Genomic DNA, 27,794 nt, shown 5'->3' on the forward strand with positions numbered 1-27,794 from the left:
GGGCCACCCCGAAGGGTTCTCTTCCACTTTTGCAGCCTCCTCCAACTCCCTTTCGATTGAATTCAATTCTGCTTCGGTCTGTTCCTCATTCTTATTGCCCCTTGCACCATAATCAATTATTTCCAACCTTGGCAAGGCTTTATTTTTCTTTTTCCTCTAAGTTCCCAAAATATATACACACAAGTAACACCATGTTACAGAAAATGGTAACTGTGTACCTCCTAGATCAATGGAATTCGTGCACCGGATAGCAACACAATCAAGCAAGCATTCTTACCAAAGCTTTGGTACATAGTCATCAAAGATGTCATTGGGCATATATAATAGAAGTACAGCAATTCAGTCTTAAAAGCAAAAATCTGTTTTTAAAGAAGATAAGTAAGCAACACAGAACACATGATGAAAATGCAATCTATCTGCATAGTTTGGTACTTAATCATCAACGAAGGACTGCACAACAAAAACTGGATACTCAACAATTCAATAATTTATTTATTTAAACAATCTTAATTAATTGTGCATGTCCAGAAACCAGATAATTGTGCTAGAAACAAACTGGATGGATTAAGGAGTATGTTTACAGGTATTTATAAATGTATAATGCGAGGGAGAAGAATCACAACTGAGAAATGTGTAAGTTAAAGTTGTGACTCACTTTATCAAAGTTTGGTTAAGGTAAAGGATGAGTTACCTGTCAGCTACCTAACCAAACATTTCTCAGGCTGACCAGTACTTGGCTGGTGAGATACTATTAGCATCTGCTAAGGAAGAAGCGACTGTTTTGACAGGTGAATATGCTCACGGTACTTATCAGCATTCATCTGCAACTAAAAAATGATAATCAAGAGGTTAAGAAATTACATATAAGATTACAGTGTAGTCCCGGACTCATGAGCTGCAGACAGTTAGTGAAGGCTTAGCAAAACCAAAAGACTGAATAGCCAAGTGTCAGATTCTTATGCTCATATACAAGCTTTAAGAAAACATAATATTAACCAGGTAAAAATGTCAAAACTGCAATAAATTAGGAAAAGGATCAGGAAACACTACAAAAGATGATCAAACAAAATTGCCCTTGCAATCTTTGCTAATTAGTTTACAAGGAAACATTGCCTGAATTTAAACAATGAGGACTTTCTAGCATTCCCTTCAAATAAGTATACAAAAATGGCCATAATTACAAGTGCCAATTGGCCAGAGATCTCTTAACCTATCACTTCTTGAACAAGCAAAAGATCATTCTCTACTGAACAGTTAAATAGTCCATAAGAATGTACAATGAGCAGTCACTGTTAAAACATATTTAACTCAGAAAGGTCGTCCATTGGTATTTCAAGTCCGTCACAATTTTCTTCTGGCAAACCATCAACATCAAAGTTGAACCAAGAATTGAAATCTTGAGGCGCCCCAAGCTCAGATTCTACGCCTAGATCTTCTATCGCATCAATGTCATTCAGTGGCAAATTCATGCCGTCGGCAGATTCTTTCCTCTCCATTGATGAATTAACATCACCCTCTCTTTTTCTATTACCACTAGCATTGACCAATTCCCCAGAACCATTAGCAGAAGGGTAAACTGGATGTGTCGCGATCCCCGTGAATTTGTTAAAAGATCCACTTACGGATGTAGAAAGCTGAGCTGTCTTCTGCTTGGGCTTTGTTTTTGTTTTGCGCTCACCCTTGGAGTTCCCCAGTGAACGCCCAGCTTTTGCATTTGCATTTCTCGCTAAAGAATCCCTATCTCTTTCGCTTCTCTTTCCTTTGGCACCACCTAGAAGTGTTCCACCAAGAGTAGAAGTGGCTCTGAAAGCAGCACCAGTGCCAACATCATCAAGCAGTACTTCTTTTTTCCTCCCTCTATTTAATATCGGCCCATTTTTAGCAAAAGCATGATCAGATTGGTGATTGAACCTTTCATATGGATCAACCAGAACACCATCAGCTCTAACAGGGCACGAGCCTGTGTAACAGGAGAAATGTCAGCTATTACAGCACATCTGATAAGGGCAAAACTAGCAAAACACATACTCCCTCTATCCCAATTTATGTGACTTACTTTCCTTTTTAGTCAGTCCCCCAAAAAGAATGACACATTTCTATATAAAATAACAATTTAACTATAAAATGTCTATTTTACCCTTACTGAAATGATTTACAGCCACTCAAATTTATTTCATTCATTTTGGACCACAAGTTTTAAAAGACTTCTTTTCTTTTTTAAACTCCGTGCCAAGTCAAACTACCTCACATAAAATGGTACGGAGGGAGTACAAAACTAAAATTACTTCAGCATGTGAAGATGAAGGAACAATTTGTATTTTAAAATGAGCTTTTGTTAGAAACGGTGCCAGTAATTACTACCCAGCTAAGAAGAACAAAGCGTGCAAGACATAAACGAAAGATATTAAAGCATAAGAAGATCACATTATAATTTTACAGAAAGAAAAAAACCTCTTGTTAAAACAAAAACCAAACATATTTGGTTGACCCATAGCTAAAGGAAATAGAAAATATTGTGACTAGCTCAAAGTTGTCAAAGCATAGTCAGCACAGTGTCATTCCAATATACATGATAACTTAACTCGATAATGAAAAGCTTTATTAGCAACTGCTTACCCGCCAAAAGATCTGCCTCATTAATACGAGGAGGTGCAGCAAAAATAATGTCATGGAGCACTGGCTCACTAAAGCAACTAGTTCTACTATCCTCAAACTTCCGACACCTGGAAAGTGTTCTCTTTGCAAAAGACAATGCAACCGGTTTTGACACCTTAGGAATCCCATTTTTGGAAGCTAGAGTTCCTCGAGTCGCCTGTCAAATTAATCCAAAAGATATGTAGTTATTAATCTGAATCACAAAGTTGTATCACATCCATATGCTGTAGTAAGTTAATTATGAAATCTCCAGTAACTAATATCTGCACGGCATAAGGATAAATAAATTCAAATTCCCAAAAATCAGGTTACCATAAACAGATAAGGGTCAAAACATTACATGATTGATTCACTTCAGCCATGTTTGTGTATGAATTCTCTAGGATTTGTCAATAGCAATGTCAGTACGCTAGCTAGCGAACTATAGTTGAGTACACAATATATATGTAAGTTGCCAACATCCTTTGCCGGAGATAAAGGTGTGTTAAGAAATATAGCAAAGAAAAATAATAAAGTTTCATAATTCTTTTGATTGGTGAAATAAAGTTGCATCATTTTAATTATACTACGCCTTATTCAATAGTGGATCTCCTAATGTCTTCAATAGCGGAAAACTGTTCCAGCATGTGTAAGTTGGGTTTCTATGGAAAGAAAGGAATACTGGGTGTTTTGAGGGAAAAGAAATCACTTTTGGTGTAAACTCCAGGATGTATATAAGATACACAAAACTCACTTCAGGAATAAATCTTTAGTGTAGAGCCCATCCCCTTCCTTTTTTTTTTCTTTGTTCTTTTTAAATTTTGTGCAGGGGAGCCCACTCTTGTGATTTCCTATCACCATCTAGGTGTCTGGTTTTGTTCTATTTATAAAATTTATTTTATACCGAGCGTGAGATAAATCACCTGCTCTATCTTTTTTATTGGGCCCACCCCTCTACCCTTCTCTTTATTTTTTATTTTTTGAACTCTGGGCATGACAATAGACATTTTTTCAACAAAATCATATTGACCTGAAGAAATCTATACTAGGATCAAATTTTCTTTGATGGGCATCTTATAATTGAACTTTAGAATTTATTCAATGTATCAAACATTAATCCATCTGAAAACCAGAACTGGGTTCAAACATAGAAAGAAATACCACATTTGTGTTTCAGATCACATATTACACAGTCAGTTACTTTGAGCAAGCTTCTAGAGTTTTAGTTTCCTCCCAAATCTATGAATGCTCTGGTCAACAATGTATACTCCTTATAGTCTAGAATGATCATTTATAGTAATTATGTATAAATATCCTTCACAACATTTCGCAACGAAAATCAATGTTCTTCAGAGTAAACTTGATGCCACAAAAACTTCTAACCAAATACAGGACTTTAGAAGAGAACAGCTGCAGTAGCAGGAGAAGACATAAAAAGGGACGGCAAGAACACAAAATAAAAGTTCGGAGAGTATAGCAGGCGCTACAACATTAAGCACAGTACAAGAAACGCATCATGACCGTACAGATAAAAGAGTGCAACCCTTACCAAGAGCTTTTTGTAAGCCAGCTCAACAAGTTTATTCATTGCAATCTGCTCAGGGTCCCTGGAAATTCAGTTGAGTTTATAAGGCACACATGAATCCAAAATGCAGAGACGTAAGCAAACCTGATGACATCTAATATCTTACCATTCTTCCAAGTCCTTGCCTTCTTGAATTGCTTTAGATATTTTCTCCATATATGTTTTCTTTTTACCAATCTACAGGAAATAGAACAAATGATATACTTCAGTGGTATACAGCATGTGAAGAAAGATGTCCATATAGACCTGAAAGAGATGGTCTTTGTCCCAACCATGTGTTCTCAATGTTCTTGAGAACATTAGATTTGCTGGCATATTTGGCAACAAACAAAACAAGGAAAAAGACAGAGAATGAGTAAATTATTAGGACACTAATAATGACAGAAGACAACCTCTTGATAGAGTCCCCTCTCCAGCTGCATAATTTCCTGGTTGATAACTTCATCTTCTTTATCATCTAAGCCAGGCTGTAACAATTATGCAAAAAGGTAAGGTAAAATTAAAATCAAATAATCGTAGGTACAAATGTTAAAATAAAGCATATGATTTTGTTCCAACTAGAGAATAATACTTACTCTTACGCACCCAAAGTAAAATATGCAAATTTATAAGCATGGAGGAAGGAAAATGATAGGGGGAAATCTCAAAATCAGAGGCAAAATGAAAGACGAGAATATCCTTCATTTTAAAATCACCAATTGGAGAAAGCATACCACAGGTTCAAAATAAAGGCCAATGCTCTGCAATTCTAGCAAGAGTTTATCATCAAAAGCCATCTGTGCATATTGACGTTCAAATGAGGAAATACCGAAACTATTAATCTGCAACCTTTGTGGTACATCCGGATCACATTCAGAAAGGCCTACAAACAGCCCAACCTCTGAATGCAAATATCCATTATCTCCTCGTGACATCTCATCACTGTATTGAGGTCCTCGGACATCAGGGTTTCGATGATATACACCATATCCATTGCAGGAAACAAACTCATTACCAGTCCCATTTTTCTTTATCTGAGTACTAAAAACTGTATCATACTCAACTTCTGTCCTATTCATTTTTCTACTCTGAGAATCAATGACACCATGCAATAAATTTTCTGGACCATTCTGTGGTGACATAAATAAGTCAAACCCATTTTCTTCACATTCTTCAATGTCATCCTCTACAATTAGAGCTGACAGTACTCTTTGGTAAAGTGGAGCAACTTTGTCAAATATTCTATCTGAGTCAACTTTCGCACTTAGAATAGAATCATGAAACTGATCGACCAGTTCTGTATCAGATGACACTTTCGAGCCATTTTGATTCTTGATGCATCTGTTCTTCTCAACAGATGGAGAATCAGAAACAGAAGTTCCATCATGAGCATGACCACCCTGGGAAAGCAAGCATCAAGAAGTATTTAGCTAAAGCAGAGTTGCCAACAACATATGATATATTGTTAAAATGAAATCTTAGTTCCCAACAGGCAGCAGTAAAATATGAGAATTGGCAAGACATGTCGAATATTTTAATTAATATAAATAATCTAGGCAATCCGTTCATGCACTTTGTGGTAAGCATAAAAGGGACAAAACAGTCTTGTACGGGGAGGTAACAGTTAGGAAGCTCCAGCTAGACAGTGACTGAAGCATGTCATGTGATACAGATCAATAAAACTAGAAGTAAGGATATAAAGGAACGCATTCTCCAAATACAAGATGGCTAGAGAACATCTGCCGTTTTGTTAGTTGCTCTCTTGAAATTAGCAGGGATAAAAAAAAAATGTAAAAGTGTGGAGTCCATTAGGAGATTTAACAAACACCCAAATTATGGTGAAGGACTTAGAGGGGGGTAAACTTTCAGATTCCTATCTATGGATAGCTTTAAAGGAAAGATTATAAATTTGGATTTTGATTCAAGAGACAATGACCAGGAATTACCAACAATACACTCAAATACAGTACGAAGCTTTTATACGGCAGTGTGCTTCAAGCAACAAAATGAAAAAGATGCCAGAAACCCCCCAACAAAAGCAAAAAAAAAACAGAAAATAACCACTTGAAAAAGAATTTCAGGTGGTGGCACAGAGATTGAGGCTAACATATAAACGAAATTGAAACCCGAAAAGCTACGAGGAGAATATCTGACAAAGGTGTAAAGGAGGTTAGTGAAGGGATTTAAGCCCCCCACCCACCCCACCCCCCAAGGCCCTAGCTCTCCCACCAGAAGCCAGTTTTAATCCCCAACAGAGAAATGTTTTATCCTCCCACTTTTTGCATAAACTATCAACCAACCAAATCACTGCTAAAAATAAGTTATGATGCAAGATAAAGATAATTAGGTTTCAGTAGGTACCAGAACATTATTGGAACGATTAAGAGTTTGAGACAGATTAGCATGAGATTCCTCTGCTGATTTCAGCTGATAAAAAACATCAAAGAACAAGACTTAATAAACATCTAATATCAGACAAAAGCAGATAGTTGTGTGGTACAATCAAAATCATCATTAGTTGTCACCTGTTCCAGAAGGTAGGATTTCTCCTCTGCACTGACAGAAGCAAAAAGTCTATCCACTGTCTTCCAGAATGCACTTGGACATGCGTGAACTACAACAGCAATCAAAATAAACTAAGTACCTTATTGTTTATATTTTTTCCTACCAAAAAAGATGGATACAAAAGAGTGAAAGGAGAATTTTGATGTCAGACACATACTACTTGCATTATATGCCGAGTTTGCAGCAGCTAGGAGCTCCTCGCGGTCATCATCTGATTCCCCTGAAATATCGAAAATGAGATAGCAATATTATTTGTTTGAGGCAGGGGGGAAACCAGAACCACCTAGATAATATGCCAATTGTCAGCCCGCACTAGGGGCAGAACCAAAACTATAACCTAAATATCAAACAGTGGAACTCAACAATCACTGGAAATTGGTCACACAAGTTCAGTAGTATCAAAGAAACAAGTTTAGCCATTTCCTATTCCTTTATTTCACCCCCTTCATTTCTTTGTCCACAATCAATACCAGCTCATTCTAACAAACTGATAATGTACTGAAAACTGACTTTACATTTCAGTGAACAGAAGGAAATACAAAAACAAATCAGTTTTTCTCTTCTCCAATGAATCACATCATACCACCTCCATATTCTTCACCACATAAGGAGGTGGGCACACACAGAGACTGCTAGAAACTAGAAGTCCAAATCATGGATAAAGGCAAATGAGTTCATTAAAAGACAAATACAGACTGCTAGAAACTGGGAGAAAAATCTTGGAAAAGGGTAAACTGGTTCATTAAAAATTTAAGAAACATACTCCACATTAGTGAAGGAAAATTTTACACTGAAGTACTTGATTTATTTAAGTAAGTAAATGACGGATTTACCAGTGAAATCAGGAGAACCACTGCTCAAAGGATTCCCGAGACGAGAAAACCCTTTGCGTTCCAAGTGCTTTTTCAAAGGACGGCCTGACTTACTGCCACAATCAAATATGATTTAAGTTATTGGAGAAGAGAAACAGCAAAAGCTCAAGAAACTTCTTCAGTAAAAAGACCAGAACCTTCCGTGCTTTTCTGAAGCCGGCCTCGAGTTACGAAGTGGTTTCGCTGTGACTTGATTTTCAAACTTCTCCCTTGTAGGAGAAATGCTACTCCTAGAAAATGCCGACCCTCTTCCACTTCGGCCTTGTCTTCGCACGCCATCACCTGTTTCTCCTTTGACAAGAAATTTGTTCTTCTTCATATGTGAGGTAGACACCCCATTACTCTGAACAGTATTTACAGTTTTTTCTTCACCTTCGCAAGTAACACCACCCTTTTCTTTTAATCTGCTTTCACCAGCACCAGATTCTTCACTTTCAGAGAGTCTGGTAGGGGATAAGACACTATCGGCTTTAACTTTAAGGTTTTGCGTAAGATTGCTGGCAGCCTTTGAAAGAATAGAACCACTTGTTACACCAGGAGTTAACCTAGCTCCAAAATCAGAAGGTGAACATGCCTCTGATGGCACCTCCACCTCGTCCTGGTTTGAAACTGGTGAGATAAGATTAGCCCTCCTTGTACGAGAAATTTTTTGAGGCCTCTGACCAATCCATTGTGTTATGGGTGGAGATGAGGATCCTGTGGGTAATGGACGCTTGCGATTATTAGCCCCACCTACAGCAAGATTTTTGTTGACATTTGGGGGCTGTTCCCAGCTTTCCAAGGTTCCAGGTAAACGGGGAATGTTAGAGGGTGAATTAGCAGTAGCAAGGGAGCCACTCCGTGGTGCCCTTGAGGCCTTCCCTTTTGCTGTTGGACTGGGACAGACAGCATGGTTCTCCTCATGACTATTCAACCTAGAGGAAGAAAACCACATAGTAAGAATTCAGCCTGAGAACACCCATTAGTTAGGAGATAAAAACAAATGTATTGCAAACCAAGACATACTTAATGCTTCCTTTTGCCAGCACCCGCTCTTTATTCAGACCAGCAGTTGGATCCCTAGAAAGAGCAGACTTTTCCTGTTCATTTTTAAGCATTGTACGAGCATTAGAACCAGCAAGTGATGAGCCATCTGACTTATTAATGCTACCAGCACCGTTTGATATTCCCGACCTGTGCAAAAGAGTTGGTTACAACATAGATAGTTATTCTTCTTAAGCCAGTGCTAGGTAACAAAGTCTGTGCAAAAATGAAAAATAACAAAAAGGCATCTTGAAGAGAGAATGTTCTAAGATCACAGTAGTCAAAAATGCATGATAAAGCATCAATCTATGTATCCAATTTCAATTTAAGTTCCTTAGCTCAACCTAAGAAAATAAAGGTCAAATGTGATTCCATTTGAAATCTTCTCATTTGGACAATAAATATTTTTATCAGAGCCGTGAAAAACAACTATTCACACGAAAAAACAGCAAAACAAAGAATGAATAAGAGATTGAAGGCACAGGGAATGAATGATTCTGTTTGACCGAGCTCTAACTAGAATCATGTCAATCAAACACTAGAGGCTTGTAGAAGCAGTGTTATCAAAAGAAAAAATCGCAAAAAAGTCCTAAGCTCCGTTGGTGATTTAAGCACAAAGTGCAAATAAAACGTGGGCTTTAATGAAAAAAGGCGCAAGGGGAGAAAAAATACAATAAATATGTCTAGTCCAAGACTAATAATTTAAAAGCATGAAGGACAAACATATGAACGAAGAAATTGAAAAATAATAACGATAAAGTGAAATAGAAATTGTTTAATGCCGTCTCTTTAGAAGAGGTTCATTGGCAAAGAAAAGTATGTCTTAGAACCTTGATGACGACACTAAAGCGCAAATTAAGTGAGGTGAAGCGCTCAACACGTTTTGAGCCTCACTTCAGGGCTTAAGAGCGCCTTTTATAACATTGGGTAGAAGACAACTCTCCCTTACTTAGTAGGCTTACCCGCAAAGAATTGGTTCTTGATCTGACGAGGGCTGCCTTGAAGGCAATAAACCAAAGAGGACACTCAACTTAATAGATATGGTAGGCCATTTGCTCCTCACTGGTTATTCTCCCAAGTAATTCTTCACATTCCAACTAAAACAAGATGCTTAATGCTTAAGCTGCTGCCTTAGAAGAGTACAGCAATTCAATGAAGTAAGGAACTTACCCGCTATATCTTACAACAAAATGCGAAGTAATTCCTTTACTTTCTTAAACCTATCTGGAATTGGACAATATTGAATAGAAATGTCCTAACACTTCCTCGAAGTGAAAGTTGCAATCCTGTACTAAAACCATCATCTACAAACATCTACAGTCTTGTACAACTGAGAGCAACAGGCATCATCAATTGGTTCCAATTTAAATTAATGTGTTAACTCAACAACGCCAGAGAACCTAAACGAGACTTATCCTTCATCTTAGACGGCAAATAGTTCAACCAAACATTCTTATATAAAACTTAATGACATCAACATGGAAGTGATGTTATTGGGGATAATTCCAGAATAACATTTACCTGAAACCAGGGGAATCAGAAGGTGACAAGCCAGGTTCACTGGCAAGTCTATGATGCAGCATTCGTTTAGGCTCTCCATCATTCTCCGAAGGCCTTGAAATGACAGCACCAACTGATCGTTTCCTTTTCATCTTTTTGTCCCAACCTTCACCTCCAGCTGGCAATCTGCGAATCTTTTCTTCAGACATATCAGAATCGGCATTGCTATCTTTTAACATGTCTCGATCTTTTACTATCATAGGCTGCCTGGATAGAGCACTATTCCGGTACTCCGCCTGATTTATATGGAAAAGGAAAAGATCACTAGGTGTTTTGATACAAGAAGAAGCAGATGAAGCTTACAACACTCAGCAAGTAATATCCAACAGTATTCATTCAACAGAAAGAAAAATTTCATTAACCAAGCAATGCTAGATGATGGTCATAAGAAGGAAGAATTTTTCCATTGCAACACAAAAGAAGAAAGCAAACAGCCAAATGATAATTTATACTTGTGGAGTATCTAGAGGTTCCTTTAAGGGTGCAGAGAGGAAACAAGGCAATTGGTATCATGCACCACCCACTAGAAATGAAGGCTCCACGGATGGCACTTAATCTTGTCCTGCTACAATTCTCTCTGTCATTAGAAGAGTAACCAGAGGAAGATCCTCCTGGCACAGAGCCTCCATCTTTGCAAGATCTAATGGCAGTTCAATTAGAAGAAATCAAGATTTTGAGAAACACCAACCTCTCAATGCTTGTAAATGGAACTCGCAACAAAGTGAGTTCCTCCTACTTACAGTTAATTCATTAATTGAAAATCGTGAGATATAAGGAGCTTTCCTTCATATTAATTATTTACACAATAAAAAATAATATTCCATGTTAGGGGACAATCTCTCTTCCTCTTACTGCCCTGGTATCATTCCCAATCTTTTCTAAACTTGAAGTATATGTAATGCACACCTCTACTTTCTATACCCCATGAAATAGATTTTCGTAATTCCTTCCATGAGCGCCGTGGAAGAACAATATTTCTCCCATATTTCCTTTTTTTATGAAAGCAATGTTTTGTTGATGTTCTCTTTTTTACAAGAAATAATTTATTGATGTTGTGGAGAAAAACAACATACACGAGGTATACCAAATTGTAGAAAGCCAGCACAAAGATACATCGTTCTCCAATATATCTTTTATGGTCTACACCATTGTTCTACAAGTTATTTAGTAAAATCCTCTATGAGCAGTTTTTCATCATCCTATGTGTTATTACTTATCGAAAAAAATATATATACCATGTGGGTTATGCAGAAGAACATATAAGGGGAAAATAATAATTTTGGGAACATTATGCTGCCTTATCAACATGATAAATAGCTCCTTTTCTTGGATAGAGCATACAATTGTCACGAAAAGTAGTTGATCCAAGGTCAACAAATTTAAATAACATGATATCAATTACGAACCCGAGTTTCTGCCACTGATGTGCGTACACGCTTGTTAAGAGTACTATTCTTCGGCCGCTCCTCTGTCTTCTGTGTTACAAGATCTGAAGGGCCTCGATGTATCTGTGTTCTTGAACCACCTAATCTCTCATTTGTTAACTGCTCATTCCTCTGTTGTTTCTTAGAAGGTATGCCTTCAGAATATTTTGTCAGCTTATGCAATTGTTCGTCTAGCTTTTTAGCTCTACCACTAGTCCAAACAAAAAACAGCATCTCAGCAATGCAACTTGACTTTAAGGTAGGGTAACTTTCAATCGAAGTTTATCCAATACTCAAGAAAGAATGCCATCAAGATGTTTAATTAGTACAAACACAAGAAAGAGAAGGAGAGTGCTGATCAGTGCAAGTAAAGATACAAAACCATGGAGAAGGATGCAACAGAGCTGATTAGTCCAAAGAAAACTAGTTTATTAATTAAGAGGACAAAAGTACCTAGCTTTGTTGCACGACTCTGCAACACTATCTCTGAACTTCTTTAATTCATCACCAAAATGAAGTGAAGACTTCAAATGAGCAGCACCAAAAGAATTTTCTGAAGTGCTCCCAACAGTAAAGCCCAAAATTCTCCTTAACTCGCCTGAGCGAGTATATTTTTGGTCACTCATTACAATTGGCTCCAGCATCAGGCATTGTGACAGGGAAGGCAAATCACCCACGACTGCACCAGTTCCCCGGGATGCACCCTTCCCAGAACCAAATATACGGGTGTCTGAACTCTCTCTGAAGCTCCCAGACCTGTCCATACTGGGACCCATATAGCTCCCCTTAGGCCCATTGGTGTAGCTTCCAACAAAACCCGAGTCACTGCTAGCTGGAGTTAAGTTAAATCTCCCATTTCCAGCCATTTACAAACTCAGAACTAGAGCATTATATCTCCAAAGATCTTCCCGTTTATAATTGGGTCCAGAAAAAAGATCAGCTTGTAGTGAAGTTATAACCTTTAAAGACACAAGATAAGAGGCAATCAAACGCCAGCTTTGCTAAAGATTCTCAGTACTAAAAATCCAGTGAAACATCATTCTCTGAAAGGCAAGCTCACCAAAATTCAGGACTAAGACCTAGCCAATGCCCTTGAGAGACTATTTAATTTTCCTTTTCACTTAACACACCGTTCGGGAACTATGGATCATTACCTCACAAATAATCTCTTCACAGCAAGAACTTAACACATTTTAACTAAAAACATAGCAAGAGCTTAACACATTACGACTAAAAACATAGCAACAATCTCATCACTCCAAAATCTTAACACATTTTAACTACAAAAATAGCAAGACGCTTACAATCTTTTGTTGTTTAGGAAAATCCATTACTATTCCAACCAAGATTAGATTTTGGCGAAAGAAACACTTGAACATTTTATGGTTTTAATTGAGTTTCCAACAAAATTATCCATTTATTTGGGTAAACTAAACTGCATTTCATCAATGAACTATTAACTTTTCTAATTTTCAATACTGAACAATAAACTTCAATAAAAATTAACACAAAGAATAAAAAACATAAACTCACATGACATAGCGTCTACACAAGTTGAAATCCTATCTAAAGACATAAGTGACACTAAATTCCATAATCAAAGTTTGAAGTAAAAAAAAAAAAAATTGAAACTTTTGACTAAATTTAAGGCATACGATTAAAAAATCCTCAGTCCACTTCAACAATAATAACAATAGAAGCGGAGTACTCCAAAAAGGCTAGCCAGTGAGAAGAACAATAGAAACACACTGAATTCAAGCAAAAACTCAACCAAACAAACAAAATTCAGCTGAAATTCGTTGAGCTAAATGAACAAAACTCAAATTGAAATGCAGAATCACACAAAATCAACCATCACAACACTTCAACTGACCGTCAAACCCTACTTCCAACAAAACTGAAAATTTAGGGTTTATCAACCCTTCCCCCCTACCCCAAACCCAACCCCCAACCCGTTAAACACTAAAAACTAACGAAATTCACACAAAATACTTCAATTAACAAGCACAGAGATATCGAAAATTCGAAAACATACCCAGCATTCACTGATCGGAAGCGATCGAAGAGAGAGAAAATACAGCGAAAAGATGAAACGAAGAGAGAGAAAGTAATAAAGTGAAGGGAAAAAAAGAGTTAAGAGAGAGAAACTAAAAAAAAAACCTTACAAGTATAATGGTGGGCTTGATTTTTGTTTTTGTTTCTTTTTTTCTTCTTCTTTTCGTTTTCGGCTAATTTGGTTGACGCGGTTTGTTTATCCCGCTTAAAATTTAGGGGTAAAAAGGAATTTTCAAGTTATTTGCAAAAAGTGTACTTGTCTAGTCATGATTTTTTTTGGATTTTCTTTTATATGATGAAAAGGATAAAGAAGGTATATATATGACTATATGAGTGTGGGGATATCAAAAAGTGTTGGTAGGGTTTGGATTCCAACTTTATTAAATTCTCCATGATTAATCAGGATTGATAAGTTAAAGAAGATGTGATTGTCAAGAGTGTTGTAGGGTTGGATTTTTGACTCACGACTATTTAGGGAAACGAGAAGGAGATTTGAGAACTGAAAAGGATGAAACGACGTTGAGTATTACTAGAAATTAATGGAATTTGATGGTGTGGAGTTTGTGGTTTGTTATTTATAGGACAAAGGCGAGCCTTGATTAGAAAAAGATTTAAATATTTATGTATCTATTGATAAAAAATAAATTAGTGAGGTTTAAATGTATGGCCTTTTATGTTGTAGTTGATAGTTAAAATATTTTTTAAGTCCAATTAACTTGGAAGATTTTCGATTGAGGAAAAATAATAAGACTATAGTCAATGAGAATGATGACTATGGTTTAAGTATTAAAATTTTAACATTTTTATCTAATTATAAATTTTCCTGGGAAAGAAAACCAGTAAAACTATAATATTTAAAAATGATATTTACGATCAAAGTATTAAGAATTTAACATTTTAATTTTGTTATAAGAAATCCAATTTGACTAATTATTTGACAACACATCATATATTTTTATTAATTTTCTATTTAAATGATGCAGAGAATTTGCGATCTGTAATGTATAAAATAAATGTAAGATTTAATTGAAGAAATCTTAATCACATATGTATCTACTAATAAAAAGTAAATCTGCGAAGTTTAAATATTTAGCCTTTTTTATGTTGTAGATGATAGAAAAAAATTAAAATTAAAATTGAGATTCTTGTTCCAATCATCTTGGAAAGTTGGAAGGCTTTCAATTAGGAGGAAAACAGTAAGACTAATCACTAAAAATGATGATTACAGTTAAAGTATTAAAAATTAACATTTTAAATTTGCTAGAGATTTTCCTTAGAAGAAAAAATAAATAAAATATTTATTATTTGAAAATGATAATTATAATCAAAGTAGTAAGAAATTACAAATATATTAGTTCTGTTAAAAATTTTTATATTTAACTTAACTAAATAACACATCATGTGTTTTTTATTAATTTTCTACTTAAAACTTACAAATTATTTAGGTCTTTTCTTCTTTCTTTTTTTGAGAAGTATGAAAATTAATTAGGTAATTTATGTAATTTACTTCTATATTTTATCATCCTAGTGTGAAATAAATCATACATTTTAAACCAAGATTAATTTTATTTTACTTCACAATCAAATTACAAAATTCTCCTATGTTTTTGTCATATTTTTCTTCTAGAAACTTTCTTCTTGTGATTTTCACTTATTAAAAACAATTTAAACATTATGTAAATTATTCATTTTATGAATAATTAAAAATATTATACTCTTATAAATTTTTTATTATTCATTTACATGTATAATTAAATTCTATTCAAACAATGTTCATCATCTCGTTTTTAAAAAAGTTATTTAATAGTAGCAATATTATATTGAAACATTAATAGTTCATATATGAAAAGGATTAAAAAATATGTGTTAAACTTGTGTTTTTCCAGCTAACTCGCATGAGGTTATCCTTTTTATCGATTAAAGAGTTCAACTCTTTTTTTAAGAATAGCATCTCATAATTTTTGAAAGAAAAACACAAAAATAAACATTGATAAAGGAACAAATTATTCAATCAGAATATACATTTTCAATGATAGAAATGTAAAAAATTGGATTTAGTAGTGTGCGGTATTATATTCGCTCTTAATTTTGAGTACGCGAATTTTTTCTATTTTAATTTTTCTCCATGGATAATTAATAAATTTTTCTAGTATTTTATTAACTGAGATTCATACAATTTGTTTCACGATCAAATCAAGTTGATCGATGGTTGATTTTTTTAGTCTTGACTTTAACTTATTCTGTACTTATGAAATGGACAACCTAGCCTAATTTGATACTATATTTAATATTTGCATATATTAAGCCTATCAAAAGATGTTTGATTAAAAGTCAGAGAGTGTTAATTGAAAATTCTCATTAATTTAGAGGTTAGAGAGATTTTAACTTTTGAATTGCTTGTTGTTCTAAAAGCACAAGGGATTGTACTAATTTCAAAACATCTAAAGATGTTATAAGGTAAGCATGTGCGATAGATCATAAGCTTGTGCGATAGATCATTTATGATATTTTAATGAAAAATGTGTAGAAAAGCAAACATTTAAACGATATTAAATGATATAGCTGCTATTTTGAAAATTTGTGATTCACAGATATAGTTTTCTTAAATATTGCTATTTGCTTGATTTGTATAATTCATCCAAAATTGTATAATTCGTCTGATTGTATAAATCATAATTTTGTAAAATTTGGTTTTTGATTGTATAAATCTCTAATTTGTATGTTTATTCTAAATATTTGTATACGATATATGAAAAAATTCACAATAGACTACCCTGTTTGTATATTGGAAATGAAATATACAAAAGAAGTTCTGGAAAAAAATTAAATGTATAAATACAAAATTTGTATATATGTACCCTATTTGTATATTCGCAAGCGAAATATACAAATCAGGGCTCCATAGCAAACAAAACTATGGCTATGGAGCGCAAATATCGAAACTATAGTTACAGAGCCTTATTATGTCTATTATGAGTGTTATTTCTAAAATTTACTCAATTTTAATCTACTTATTATATGTTATAAACTATTTTATGACTTTGACATGTCTATGGTAAGACATAAAACAAAATATGAAAAAAAAAACTACAAATTAAACATATTATCCAAAGATTGCATTAGTATGAATCATGCTAAGCAGAGTTAACATCACTACGTGTATTGATTTGACTGATTTCATATGATATTAGTATCATGATGATGTTATTTCTTATTTTATTTGTTGTGTAGATGCTAGTTATCTAATTTAATATCAACATTCGACTATCAAACCTAGCGAATTCAATAGTCACGATGAACCATGAATTTAAGTCTATCAAATCTCAATATTCATGATGGTTCATATGATTTAGATCTAGTGTATCTTATCGGAGTCCACAAAGATCAATATTTGTATTACAAGTTTAGTTTTTTTTGCTCGTCTTAATTTATGGCTTATTATTGAATTTAATTTGTCTTATATGTGTTATTCTACTTATCTTACATATTTTTGGTATTGTATTGTTTATATATTATTATTGTTGTTGTCACTTCTATGCATCATTTTAGACTTAGTTATAACAATTTTACTTGTTTTTTTGTTTATATATAAAGATTTTTAATAGAGTTATATTGACCTCGATGGAGGCGGAAAGAATTTCAATAAAAAAAATATTTTTTTAGACTAGTTGACTTAGGTTTTTTTTTTTTTATGTAATTTTTTCCTTTCAAATCTTGTACTCTGACTTATGTTTTCAGTTTATTATATATATGTTTTATGACCGTAGAGTTTGCGTCAGTTTTTGCACACCTTAACTAATTGTACGAGATACTTATCACCTCCCACACCAACAACAAGTATCAAGTAACTTTGTCTATCGAAGTTAGAACAATTGAGGAAAATCACTTAATATTTTTTTATCCGTGCTAAAAATGTCTTATATATACTCTTTGACAATGTATTCCATGTAAAAGTTATCATTTCAGCTAATGCGTTGTATTTTAGACTTTTATTGTTATGAATATTAATTTTTATTTATGTTTTGATTTTTATAGAGATGTTTCTTATATTGCCCTTTTGTGAAACAAATTCTTCATCAACGAGCTATTGCTAGTTGGGTATCATGTCGCAAAGTTTATATTTTAAATCGTAATAAGATATCAGTGCTTTTTGTTGATTAACTTTTAATAAATAAAAAAATACTATCACAGTGGAGTCTTATTTGTGAATATTGTCACACCTCAAACTTTGACTTAGAGCCTGTTTGGATGAGCTTTTAAGCTGGTCAAATTGGCTTACAAGTCAGTTTTTGACTTATTAGAGTATTTGACAATTATCAAAATAACTTATTTTAAGTCAAAAATGACTTATTTTAAGCCAAAAGCTAAAAGCTAGGTGAGGGGAGTTTTTTTTAAAAAATTTTAAAAGTCTTTTTATGTTGACCAAGTATATTACCTTTTTGCCCTTAATTCTTTTATACAATTTCCAAATTGCGCATATTGAATTATTATTATTATTTTATTTTTTAAAATTATTATTATTATCATTAATCATTATTATTATTATTATATTATTATTATTTAAAATAAAAAATAAAATTTTTTTTTATTATTATTATTATAATATATATTTTGTATTATTATTTTATTATTATTATTATTATTTTATTATCATTATTATTATTATTATTTTATTATTATCATTATTATTTTATTTTTTTATTATTATTATCATTATTATTTTATTATTATCATTATTATTTTATTATTTTATTATTATTATTATTATTATTATATTATTATTATTATTATTATTATTATTATTATTATTATTATTATTATTATTATTATTATTATTATTCCTCTTATAAATAATTTGTGGTGGTAAAGAAATATGTGAATGATAGGAAAATATTATTACTTATGGATGTAAAATATAAATTAATTTTGTTTTAATTTTTTTTAAAGTATAAAAACCTTAAATTAATCAACTTTTCATCACGTTAACAACTTAAAGGATATTTCAAACATTTTGATAAAAAAAGTGTTTACCAGCACTTATTTGCCAAACACATCAACAACTTTTTTTTCAATTGCAACACTTTTATCCAAATACATAACCACTTATTTTAAAAATAAGTTCCAGCATTTTAAAAAGTTACTTTTTAAAAGCTACTTTTTTTAAGTCAATCCAAACGGGCTCTTAGACGAACAAACACTTGATATCTTGACTTGTCAAAGCGAATCAATTTAAATGACACAGAGTTTAAGATGTGAATAAAGTAGATGAAATAGATTCATATAAAGTCTTTAAAAACAATTTCATTCATAAATACTTTTTAAATTCAAATTGTTTAAGCCATATCTAGACTCTAGTCAGGATAAATCCCCAACCCATCTGTCAGCTATATACCATCATAGGCTCCGAAAATTTGAATATACAACTTCGAATGAAGTGAAGCTTATTGATTAGCCAAACTCGACGACACTACTAAAGAAGTTTTTCTACTTCTCTATTAAGACACGTAGACAGGAATACAACACCTTCAAGCAATAAAGTGACAGTACAAAACAATGTACCGAATAAATAAGATAACTGAATAATTGAAATTAATATAATAAAGTAATCAGCTGGGAATCAATAGATAATCAAAATTCAAAATGTACTCGTTTGTTCACAAATGATATTCAATTCGACCTAACTTGGCCAAGTGATGTCATACTATACTGAAGGCAGTTACAAAAAAGAGATGCATAATTACAACACAATCCAACAATTTCTAACGCAAATATGAAAATAAGCAAACAACTAATTTAATAGGGTTCTCATAAGCTTGACATGTACAAATAATAATAAATATAACTAATCCAACTTCACAAGCTAGACAAAGATAAGTCAATCTAATATGCTTACTGCTAATAATTTGGCCCCATAGGCACTTTGTATAATTATCTAGTCTGTGAACAATTTGTACAGCTGTTTGTCTAAAGCTCTCTGCAATAACCCATAGGTTATCTGTACAACTGTCTAGCTTATAACCTTTGTACAATTGTCATCTAGTCCATAAAATCTGTTTAATTATCTAGCTCAAAGATTTCGTGTAATCGTCTTAACACATAGGCTAGTCTTCCTAGACAATTAAGCAATCTGTAAGTAAATATGTTGTGTGAACTATATTAGTAATCAGTAGGTGAATTATATAATTGAAAACACAAAATTCACTAGCATGTAGATGAACTGTATAACCAAGCATACAAGACTCACTAATCCATAATCATGTAGCCTGAAAGCATGCAACAAGCTATAAACGATCTATACGAATAATCTCTATTTCGTATTTAAGCATTGAATCGGATCGTTATCAATAGAGTACAAGTCACAAAGAATAAGAATATTAAGTAAGGTAGACGACACAACCAATTGTGGTTAAGAATAGTTTATTACAATATTATAGACATATTGTTGGGTTATGAAGGGTGATTAGGGCGTCATGCGGAAGCTTACAATTGCAATTCATAGACATGATAAATCAGATAACAAAAACTCATATGAAAAACATAATATTATTATATGAAAATTAATATAAAAGAAAAAATATTAAAACTGATGAGAGAATAAATCTTCTCATAAACTAAAGTCTCTAAATGACTACACTGTGTATTTTATTGTGTTCTATTAATTATGAGAATATGAATCTTCAATTTATAGATCTCCAAACTTTTCTTCCAAGGAAGGAATAAACCAAATATGGAAGAGAATTATATTTTCCTTTCAGAAAAAGTTCAAGCATTTATGGTAATACTTTGACTTTTCTTTAAGAAAAAATAAATCTTAAATTATGGTAAGAAAATCAAGGTAAAACCCTAACACATATCACTCTTAATCTCTAAAAAATGTCGAAATAAGGGAATAACCTTAATTACTCCTCACAAAGCTTTACGAAGTTATGTCATACTCTTGTGCCAAATATAAACAAGGAATTACACTTTCAGCAACAACTCTGTAACGACCTGATTTCGTTGTTATGGAAAAGTCAATGGGAAAGAATTGGACCAGAAAAACTTTTGAGTAGTAACTTGGAATTTTCTAGCCTAGTCCAGATTTGAACGAAATCGGAGTCAGACAAGTCTAGGGAAATATGGCAATGAATGAGAAGTGTAATAATGAAATTGATTGCATGAATAGATAGCTAAGACTTTAAGGAACACGTACAACTTTACATAATCGAATTCGGGCGAGTAGAACTCCTGAAATTGATCTTAGTGTGAACATGTATTTTTTGAGTGTTATGGGATGAAGGTGTGTTGTGAAATGGGGGTTTGAAACTCTTAATTTAGCTCTATGTTTCCATGCAAGCCGTTCGGGCGAGATTATTCCCACCAGGGCGGGGCCGTTGTAGCGGGATGAGGTCCGCTGTGGCGGGACAGTCACGACTTAAGTCGAAAATAAACCCCCAAAACGTTATTTTTCTGCAAGTTTCGACTTTGAGAGCTAAGGAACGATCCCAGGTATTTTCTTGACAGTTTTCCACCATTCTTGAGGCTAAAGGTAAGGTTTTCACTCTCCGAATCAACTTTTCGATCCGTAGAACTTAGTTTCTTAGATAATTATCGATGGGGGAGGGTTTTGATCTGTGATTTATGGGGGAATAAACCCCAACCTGGATATGAGGATCAAGGGTTTGGCCTAGGGTTGATGTTATTAATTATAATTCGGGTAATTAGGCCTTGATTATTGATCCTTGCGTATATAAATTGTTTGTAGACCTAAAACAAGCAGAAAGAATCCAGAAAGGCAAGATTTAAGTGCCTTTGGGGATTCAAGCTTGGATTTGAGGTAAGTGATGGTTGTGATTTCATGTTTGTGTGATATATGCTTGTAGTTTCTTCATTGTATTGTATGTATGTATGCGAATGTTGCATTATTGATCACACTATATGTAAACGAGTATGAACGAATAACTATATGCCATGAATAAACTCTTGTTTGTATGATTATGAGAATGTACATTGTGATTGTGATTGTGGCTTGATGAATGGATCAGGTGTTACGTTCCGACACACTAACTTGGATCGGGTGTCATATTCCGACGCATATATGGGATCGGGTGCCACATTCCGACGCATATATGGGATCGGGTGTCACGTTCGACACACTAACTTGGATCGGGTACCACGTACCAGTACACTAACAGTTTGAGTATGGGTTCCATGAGAGGACCATTGAATTGGGTTCCGTAAGAGGGCCATTGAATTGTGTTATGTATCTACTTGTGATGATTACGTTCATATCTAATGACGATTGATAATTGAAAGATTGTATGTTGATCTAAAATGATAACCAATGTGTATTATTGAGAACGTGGAATGCTACATTGATCCCGAAAATATGACTAATATTGTATATGTTCGGTATATGCCTGTTTTATAATGTTGTGGTTACTTGCATGTGTTTCACTTAGTGGGATAAACCTCATAATCCTACCAGTACACTATGGTTGTGTATTGATACTGCACTTGCTTGTTCTTTGTTGAGTACAGGGCATCTTCAGGCGGCTATTGATAGACCTCAGCTAGGTGGCTATTGAGCGTGACCGGATTCAAGGGTGAGCCATTTCTTTCATCAGGCTGCCATGAATCTCTCTTGTTTAAGTCCACTCTTTTCGGACTTAGACATTGTTTTAGTAGTTGTTTAGTTTCGGGGTTGTACCCCTTGTTCTTAGACTTGTCGTTAGTAGAGTTTTGGTACATTGACTTTCAGGTTCTAGGGGTTGTTCTTCCACATTAGTTTGGTTAGTTATTTGTTTAAACCTTTGGAGTTTATGGGAACTCCGTATTTCTTTTGGTCATTTAAACCTGCTTTCGTATCTTTAAATGCCTTAGTATTTGGTTGAGTTGTTAGTTTGGGTTGTAATAATAGTTCTCCCACCGGAGGATTAGTGTGGGTGTCAATCACGACGATCTGGATCGTGACAAACTCAAAACACATAACAACTCGTCGACAACTAGTTTAGTTTACATTAACATACAATGTTACATTTGTCGCCACTTTTTTGGAGCAATGCATTCCATTATTTTTGCGTCCGTCATTTTTTTGCCTTTTCTTTAGTAGTGCTTTGAGGAGAATTTTCTTGAAACTCCTAAGATTGTAGATTAGGATCTTGTTAAGAATCCATGTATTAACATTAGAATAAATTAGAAGTTCATGGAATAACCTCAATTTGATGTGGAATGATGAGGAGATGAGATAAACACTGTTTTAGAACTCAGAGAAGGAAGAATGAAGTAGAATTTCAAAAAATATTCGTGCATATTCGCATGTATTTAGATCATTTTTTAAGTTGATCGTCAAATTTTTAGTCAATGCATGCATGTTTATTTGAACGTAAATGCGCAATGATGAGTTAGACAAGTTAATCCAAAGTCATTCAATTATTGATGTGTCACCACTCAACCAATTTATATAAATCTATTCATTAACTTTTTTGTTTTATGAAATTTTATTTGGAGTAAATTTTTCAAGAAAACAAAAATTAAGTGATTTTTGAGAAATCTATTTTTAGTTGAATGACATTCTAAGAGATACCTTAATTATAATTTCAAAATTTATTAACTCAATTTTATTTTTATTTAAAAAATAAATAGGAAATCTCAACTCAAAGATACCCTTGTCATATTGTATCATATCTTCATAATTCCATGCTTATCTAATTAGCAAATCGTTTTCATATATATATATATATTTTTTTATTTTTTTTTCTACTAATATAAAACTAACCTCATTAATGGAAGGAAACAATGTACTATGACCTTCTAAATTGTTTTGGTACAAAAACAATTCTAAAATATGATTGAACAAGTTGAAATTTAAAAATAGAAATTTATAAAAAAGAGGAAGTCATAAAAAAAAAACAGTAATGGGACCTATCTGACGTGGTATCTACGCTGCGGTAAGTGGGCCCACAGTGCTGATGCACACTTGTACCGAACGTTGCTATCAGAAAATATCTCAACGCACGTATATCTTTATTTAGGTATAAAAATTTATTAATAATATTTACGTCAAATTAATAAATACGATTTTTCATATAAATCTTAAAAAATTAATTATTTTTCGTTTTTATTTATTCACATTTCATTAGAATAGTAATTATAATAAATTCACGCTTAAAGACGGTATGCCAATAACAATTTATTTGGATGGGTATTATCTATTGTATTGAATTGTATTAGTAATTTAAATATAAGATTTGAATATCATCTGAATTTTATTATATAGTAAGATTAAATTATATTTACCCAAAAATCATTTTAGCGTGAATGAATTTTTTATCTTATTTTTTCTCATTATTTATTATCTATAACCGTAATTTTATCTTCTATTATATCATTTTCGTTTTATACATTTTTTATTATAAATTCGTTGTTCAAATGGCATGACATTATATAATATGAAGAAAATGATATAACCTACTTAAATATCATATTCATGAAAATAAGTTAATAACAAAATATGATATAACACAATATTTCCTTTTTTTTTATGAACGCAATGTTTTGTTGATGTTCTCTTTTTTACAAGAATTAATTTATTGATGTTGGGGAGAAAAACCACATACACGAGGTGTACCAAATTGTAGAAAGCCAACACAAAGATACATCGTTCTCCGATATATCTTTTATGGTCTACACCATTGTTCTACAACTTATTTAGTAAAATCCTCTATGAGCAGTTTTTCATCATCCTACGTGTTATTACTTATCGAAAAAAATATATATACCATGAGGGTTATGCAGAAGAACATATAAGGGGAAAATAATAATTTTGGGAACATTATGCTTCCTTATCAACATGATAAATAGCTCCTTTTCTTGGATAGAGCATACAATTGTCACGAAAAGTAATTGATCTAAGGTCAACAAATTTAAATAACATGATATCAATTACGAACCCGAGTTTCTGCCACCGATGTGCGTACACGCTTGTTAAGAGTACTATTCTTCGGCCGCTACTCTGTCTTCTGTGTTACAAGAGCTGAAGGGCATCGATGAATCTGTGTTCTTTGAACCACCTAATCTCTCATTTGTTAACTGCTCATTCCTCTGTTGTTTCGTAGAAGGTATGCCTTCAGAATATTTTGTCAGCTTATGCAATTGTTCGTCTAGCTTTTTAGCTCTACCACTAGTCCAAACAAAAAACAGCATCTCAGCAATGCAACTTGACTTTAAGGTAGGGCAACTTTCAATCGAAGTTTATCCAATACTCAAGAAAGAATGCCATCAAGATGTTTAATTAGTACAAACACAAGAAAGAGAAGGACAGTGCGGATCAGTGCAAGTAAAGATACAAAACCATGAAGAAGGATGCAACAGAACTGATTAATCCAAAGAAAACTAATTTATTAATTAAGAGGACAAAAGTACCTAGCTTTGTTGCACGACTCTGCAACACTATCTCTGAACTTCTTTAATTCATCACCAAAATGAAGTGAAGACTTCAAATGAGCAGCACCAAAAGAATTTTCTGACGTGCTCCCAACAGTAAAGCCCAAAATTCTCCTTAACTCGCCTGAGCGAGTATATTTTTGGTCACTCATTACAATTAGATCCAGCATCAGGCATTGTGACAGGGAAGGCAAATCACCCACGACTGCACCAGTTCCCCGGGATGCACCCTTCCCAGAACCAAATATACGGGTGTCTGAACTCTCTCTGAAGCTCCCAGACCTGTCCATACTGGGACCCATATAGCCACCCTTAGGCCCGTTGGTGTTGCTTCCAACAAAACCCGAGTCACTGCTAGTTGGAGTTAAGTTAAATCTCCCATTTCCAGCCATTTACAAACTCAGAACTAGAGCATTATATCTCCAAAGATATTCCCGTTTACAATTGGGTCCAGAAAAAAGATCAGCTTGTAGTGAAGTTATAACCTTTAAAGACACAAGATAAGAGGCAATCAAACGCCAGTTTTGCGAAAGATTCTCAGTACTAAAAATCCAGTGAAACATCATTCTCTGAAAGGCAAGCTCGCCAAAATACAGGACTGCCCTTGAGAAACTATTTAGTTTTCCTTTTCACTTAACACACCGTTCGGGAACTATGGATCATTAACTCACAAATCTTCACAGCAAGAACTTAACACATTTTAACTAAAAACATAGCAAGAGCTTAAGACATTACGACTAAAAACATAGCAACAATCTCATCACTCCAAAATCTTAACACATTATAACTACAAAAATAGCAAGACGCTTATAATCTTTTGTTGTTTAGGAAAATCCATTACTATTCCAACCAAGATTAGATTTTGGCGAAAGAAACACTAGAACATTTTATGGTTTTAATTGAGTTTCCAACAAAATTATCCATTTATTTGGGTAAACTAAACTGCATTTCATCAATGAACTATTAACTTTTCTAATTTTCAATACTGAACAATAAACTTCAATAAAAATTAACACAAAGAATAAAAAACATAAACTCACATGACATAGCGTCTACACAAGTTGAAATCTTATCTAAAGACATCAGTGACACTAAATTCCATAATCAAAGTTTGAAGTAAAAAAAAAAAAAATCGAAACTTTTGACTAAATTTAAGGCATACGATTAAAAAATCCTCAGTCCACTTCAACAATAATAACAATAGGAAGCGGAGTACTCTAAAAAGGCTAGCCAGTGAGAAGAACAATTGAAACACACTGAATTCAAGCAAAAACTCAACCAAACAAACAAAATTCAGCTGAAATTCGTTGAGCTAAATGAACAAAACTCAAATTGAAATGCAGAATCACACAAAATCAACCATCACAACACTTCAACTGACCGTCAAACCCTACTTCCAACAAAACTGAAAATCTAGGGTTTATCAACCCTTCCCCCAAACCCGTTAAACACTAAAAACTAACGAAATTCATACAAAATACTTCAATTAACAAGCACAGAGATATCGAAAATTCGAAAACATACCCAGCATTCACTGATCGGAAGCGATCGAAGAGAGAGAAAATACAGCGAAAAGATAAAACGAAGAGAGAGAAAGTAATAAAGTGAAGGGAAAAAAAGAGTTAAGAGAGAGAAACTAAAAAAAAAAAACTTACAAGTATAATGGTGGGCTTGATTTTTGTTTTTGTTTCTTTTTTTCTTCTTCTTTTCGTTTTCGGCTAATTTGGTTGACGCGGTTTGTTTATCCCGCTTAAAATTTAGGGGCAAAAAGGATTTTTCAAGTTATTTGCAAAAAGTGTACTTGTCTAGTCATGATTTTTTTTGTTTTTTTTTGGATTTTCTTTTATATGATGAAAAGGATAGAGAAGGTATATATATATGAATATATGAGTGTGGGGATATCAAAAAGTGTTGGTAGGGTTTGGATTTTGACTTCATTAAATTCTCGATGATTAAACAGGATTGATAAGTTAAAGAAGATGTGATTGTCAAGAGTGTTGTAGGGTTGGATTTTTGACTCACGATTATTCAGGGAAACGAGAAGGAGATTTGAGAACTGAAAAGGATGAAACGATGCCGAGTATTGCTAGAAATGAATGGAATTTGATGGTGTGGAGTTTGTGGTTTGTTATTTATAGGACAAAGGCGAGCCTTGATTAGAAAAAAAAAATATTTAAGTATTTACTAATAAAAATTAAATTAGTGAGGTTTAAATGTATAGTTTTTATGTTGTAGTTGATAGTTAAAATATTTTTTAAGTCAAATTAACTTGGAAGATTTTTCGATTGGGGAAAAATAATAAGACTATAGTCAAAGAGAATGATGACTACGATTTAAATATTAAAACTTTAACATTTTAATCTTATTATAAATTTTCCTGGAAAGGTAAAACAGTAAAACTATAGTATTTGAGAATGATAATTACGATCAAAGTATTAAGAATTTAACATTTTAATTTTGTTACAAAAAATCCAATTTGACTAATTATTTGATAACACATCATATATTTTTATTAATTTTCTATTTAAATGATGCAGAAAATTTGCGGCCTGTAATGTATTTTTAAATGAATGTACCATTTGATTGAAGAAATCTTAATCACATATGTATTTACTGATAAAAAGTAAATGTGCGAAGTTTAAATATTTAGCCTTTTTTATGTTGTAGATGATA

At 33.2% G+C, this 27,794-nt stretch overlaps 1 protein-coding gene across 5 annotated transcripts; it reads right to left on the reverse strand.

Moving 5' to 3' along the window:
* Positions 1–1,056: 1,056 nt before the first annotated feature.
* On the reverse strand, positions 1,057–26,740 carry LOC125835807 (uncharacterized). 5 transcript variants are annotated; one of them, XM_049514908.1, is made up of 16 exons: positions 26,646–26,740; positions 12,096–12,601; positions 11,625–11,853; positions 10,180–10,454; positions 8,641–8,808; positions 7,773–8,549; positions 7,597–7,688; positions 6,921–6,983; positions 6,724–6,812; positions 6,560–6,625; positions 4,933–5,598; positions 4,612–4,686; positions 4,326–4,396; positions 4,184–4,241; positions 2,617–2,812; positions 1,057–1,960 (listed from the first exon to the last, which is right to left on the reverse strand). In XM_049514908.1, the coding sequence occupies exons 2-16, from the start codon at positions 12,506–12,508 to the stop codon at positions 1,293–1,295; spliced, it is 3,906 nt and encodes a 1,301-aa protein (XP_049370865.1). In that variant the 5' UTR covers positions 12,509–12,601; positions 26,646–26,740; the 3' UTR covers positions 1,057–1,292. The 5 variants fall into 5 exon arrangements, with proteins under 5 accessions (XP_049370865.1, XP_049370869.1, XP_049370866.1 ...); XM_049514912.1 differs by lacking the exon at positions 12,096–12,601 and adding an exon at positions 25,101–25,606 and having other exon boundaries at positions 11,652–11,853; XM_049514909.1 differs by lacking the exon at positions 12,096–12,601 and adding an exon at positions 25,101–25,606.
* Positions 26,741–27,794: the final 1,054 nt, after the last annotated feature.

This window comes from Solanum verrucosum, unplaced genomic scaffold (genome assembly GCF_900185275.1).
Source record: "Solanum verrucosum unplaced genomic scaffold, falcon-dt-bn FXZP01000128.1, whole genome shotgun sequence".
Classification (NCBI taxonomy): Eukaryota; Viridiplantae; Streptophyta; class Magnoliopsida; order Solanales; family Solanaceae; genus Solanum; species Solanum verrucosum.

What these genes read in the sequence shown, in the direction of transcription:
- LOC125835807 (XM_049514908.1), bottom strand. Translation starts at nt 12,508, where the DNA reads ATGGCTGGAAATGGGAGATTTAACTTAACTCCAGCTAGCAGTGACTCG. An exon ending in GCCTTTATTTTGAACCTGTG is followed by an intron (nt 4,687 to 4,932) that starts GTATGCTTTCTC and finishes TAATTGTTACAG; the next exon opens with CCTGGCTTAGATGATAAAGA. An exon ending in GGCAAGGACTTGGAAGAATG is followed by an intron (nt 4,242 to 4,325) that starts GTAAGATATTAG and finishes CTGAATTTCCAG; the next exon opens with GGACCCTGAGCAGATTGCAA.